Source organism: Echinops telfairi, unplaced genomic scaffold (assembly GCF_000313985.2).
Source record: "Echinops telfairi isolate 266 unplaced genomic scaffold, ASM31398v2 ScPeMD7_7459;HRSCAF=8497, whole genome shotgun sequence".
Lineage (NCBI taxonomy): Eukaryota > Metazoa > Chordata > Mammalia > Afrosoricida > Tenrecidae > Echinops > Echinops telfairi.
The window spans coordinates 326,856-329,816 of record NW_022111359.1 but is presented as its reverse complement, the minus strand read 5'-3'; the positions used below and the strand labels follow the sequence as shown (position 1 = coordinate 329,816).

Here is a 2,961-nt window from a genome sequence, read left to right as displayed (position 1 = left end):
GAGAGGCCGGGGCATGAGCTGGGCGCCGCCCAGCTGAGCACTTGGAGTGCGCGGACTTCGCGGGGCGGCATGGATGAGGCTGAGCCCCCGCCGCTGGCCATGTTCTCGGAAGGCGAGCTCCTGTCGGTGGGCATGGACACCTTCATCCACCGCATCGACTCCACCGAGGTCATCTACCAGCCGCGCCGCAAGCGCGCCAAGCTCATCGGCAAGTACCTGATGGGCGACCTGCTGGGCGAGGGCTCCTACGGCAAGGTGAAGGAGGTGCTGGACTCGGAGACGCTGTGCCGCCGCGCCGTCAAGATCCTCAAGAAGAAGAAGCTGCGCCGCATCCCCAACGGGGAGGCCAACGTCAAGAAGTGAGTGTGGGACCGGCCGGGGCTCGGGGGCCGGACACCCCCACTCCCCGCGCCCAGAAGTGAGTGCGCGAGAGGGAGGGGGGCGGCCCGGACCCCCAACGGGGAGGCCAACGTCAAGGAGTGAGTGTGCCTGCGTGGGTGGGTGGGTGGGGGCTCGGACCACCAACAGGGAGGCTAATGGGAAGAGGTGTGAGAGGGTAGGGGGGCTTGGATGCTCCCTAACTGCCCCCACTCCCTGCCTGCCCTCTCTCCTCTCCCTAGCTGCCCCCTCCCTACCTGTCGTCCCTCCTCCCTAACTGCCCCCACTACCTGCTCCCTCCTACCCTAACTACCCCCCTCCTGCTTCACTACCTCCTTCCCGGACTTCCTACACCACTCCTCCCCCCAACTTCCCAACTTTCTCCTCAATCCCTGGCCTTACTTCCTACACTCTCCTTGGCGCCCAAATGCTTCCCTGCCAGTCGTGTGTCATTCCCGTCCCCCCACACTCCCTACCTGCTGCCCTCCTGCCCTGTCTCCCAGGACTGGCTCCCTACCCTACCCCACCCCCCGCCTCTCTCCCAGCCCAACTCTAACTCCCTGGCTCCTGCTCCCTGACTGACTCCTGACCTGCCCCCAACTGATTTCCTGCCTGACTCCCCACTTCCTCTTCCATTCTTCCCCTTGTCCTGGATCCCCTGCTTCACCTCCCTGTATCCCCACCACCAACTTTCCTCTGCCCTGCCCTCCCCAGACCTGGCCCCCCTCAGTGGGGTGTGTGTTGGTCCCAGCTCCCTGACTGTGAGGAGCACCCCCTGCCGCTGCGGCCTGGATGTGGCCTGTTTATCCTGTGCCAAGGAAGTCCCCACACTGCCAAAATGGGCTGTTTGCATTGGCTTATCTCAGGCCAGCAGGTGGACAGGGGCGGGGCGCAGAGGGGGTCTCCTTCCATCCCTCTCTACCTCCCTTGCTGTGGAGGGCAGCTGTGGCTCCCAGCAAGGGACCCCCACTGGGCAAGGAGCCCAGGGTGCTGGCTCTCTGGGGTCTGGAGCAGGCCCCTACCCTCCTCCCGTGGCCCCTAGGCTGCAGAGCAGGGTCTAGCTTCTCCGTGGCTTGTTTGGAAGCTTCTGAGGGGCTTCTGGGCGACTTGAACCTTCAGCCACTTTGCTGGCCACTGAGGCCACAACCCAGGGGCCCTGGAGACAGCAGGGCAGGCTTTCATTCCTGGAGTAACACCAGAAATACCCTGTCAGATGCCCCTGGCTGGGTTCTGCAGGGCTTGCAGGATGGCTAGGGTCACTGTGCACCCCTACTCTTGGGCTCCCTTAGGGCACCACCATCTGCTCGTGGGATCCTTATCACCCTGCCCCACCATGCTGGTCTGGTGCTAGGTGGGCTTTGGGTTAATGCCCAGTGTCTGATAAGGAGGGGATGCTGAGGCCATGGGGGTCAGGAGTGGGGAGGCCCAGGGCTGTGGGGGTCAGGAGAGGTCGGCCAGGGCTGTGAGGGTCAGGAGTGGGGAGGTCTGGGGCTGTGGGGGTCAGGAGTGGGCAGGGCCGGGGCTGTGGGGGTCAGGAGTGGGGAGGTCCAGGGCTGTGGGGTCAGGAGTGGGTCGGTCCAGGCTCTGTGTGGGTCAGGAGTGGCAGGTCTGGGGCTGTGATGGGTATAGGTCCTGCTGAGGCAGGAGTATAGAGCCTTTGGGGCAGAGGCCCCTGTCAGGCCACTGCCTGGGGCCCCAGGGAGGGACTCGCTGTCCAGGTGCTGACAAGCACACTACCCAGTGTCAGGACAGAAGAGATTCCAGAAAGTACTCTGTTCTGGGGAAAGTGCTTGAGGCCCCCACTGGACACTACTGTCACAGGACACTGGGCACAAAAACCCTGGCCGAGTCACCTGGACTTTTGAAAGTACCCCTGCCGCCAAGCACAGCAGACTGTGTGCTGGCCCTGCTGGGGCTTTGTGGGGGAGCCAGGGAGCTGAGCGTCCGGGTGGTCAGCGGGCCTGTGAGCTCCTCTACCAGTGTCCCCGTCCCTGCCCCCTGGCAGCCGCATTACCAGCCTGGCCTGGCCAGGGAGAAAGGTCTCCTTGGGCACCAGAGCATCTCCAAGCCCTCTCGGGCTCCCTGCTTCCTGGGACTACAGGAAGCCCTGGGACAGGGACTCCTGTCCTGCACCGTGACCAGGCCCCTCTGAGGTTTCTGATCGCTTGGATACCCTCCTGTGAGAAACTGGGTGAGCTGGGGGTTCTGGGCAGGGAGAAAGTGTGTCCCCTCAGAGCCCATCCACCCGCCCACTGTCACATGTCCCAAGTTTGCGAACAGTGTGTGCAGGGGGGGTCTTGCTGGTGGTTACTAGTGTGGGGGTTGATGGGCCCACTGGGCGGGGGGGCTGCTCACAGGAGCCTTGGGCGTCTCTGCTGTGACCTCCTGTGACCTGAGGTTCTGGCAGTGGCGCAGGTCAGATGTTTGGTCCTGGGAAGCCACCCTTCCAACCTCTAGGGGCCAGGCTTAGCCCGAGTGAGCTGGGGAGTGCCCGCCACAGGCCGTCCACTGTGTGTCCCCCTTGCGGTCCATGGCAGCTCACATCGATCCCATGCCAAGGGGACAGACTTGTCCGCTGCCAGA

General features: G+C 64.0%; 1 protein-coding gene across 3 annotated transcripts in view; it reads left to right on the top strand.

Annotated features, from left to right (window-relative positions):
- Positions 1-18: 18 nt before the first annotated feature.
- The window catches only part of STK11 (serine/threonine kinase 11), a 13,863-nt gene continuing 10,920 nt past the window's right edge, over positions 19-2,961 (top strand). Inside the window, exon 1 of one of the 3 annotated variants that reach the window (XM_045300156.1) lies at positions 19-359. In XM_045300156.1, the coding sequence (XP_045156091.1) occupies positions 70-359 (290 nt within the window). In that variant the 5' untranslated portion in view covers positions 19-69. The remainder of the gene's footprint in view (positions 360-2,961) is intronic. The other 2 variants (XM_045300157.1, XM_004716968.2) reach the window with 2 other exon arrangements.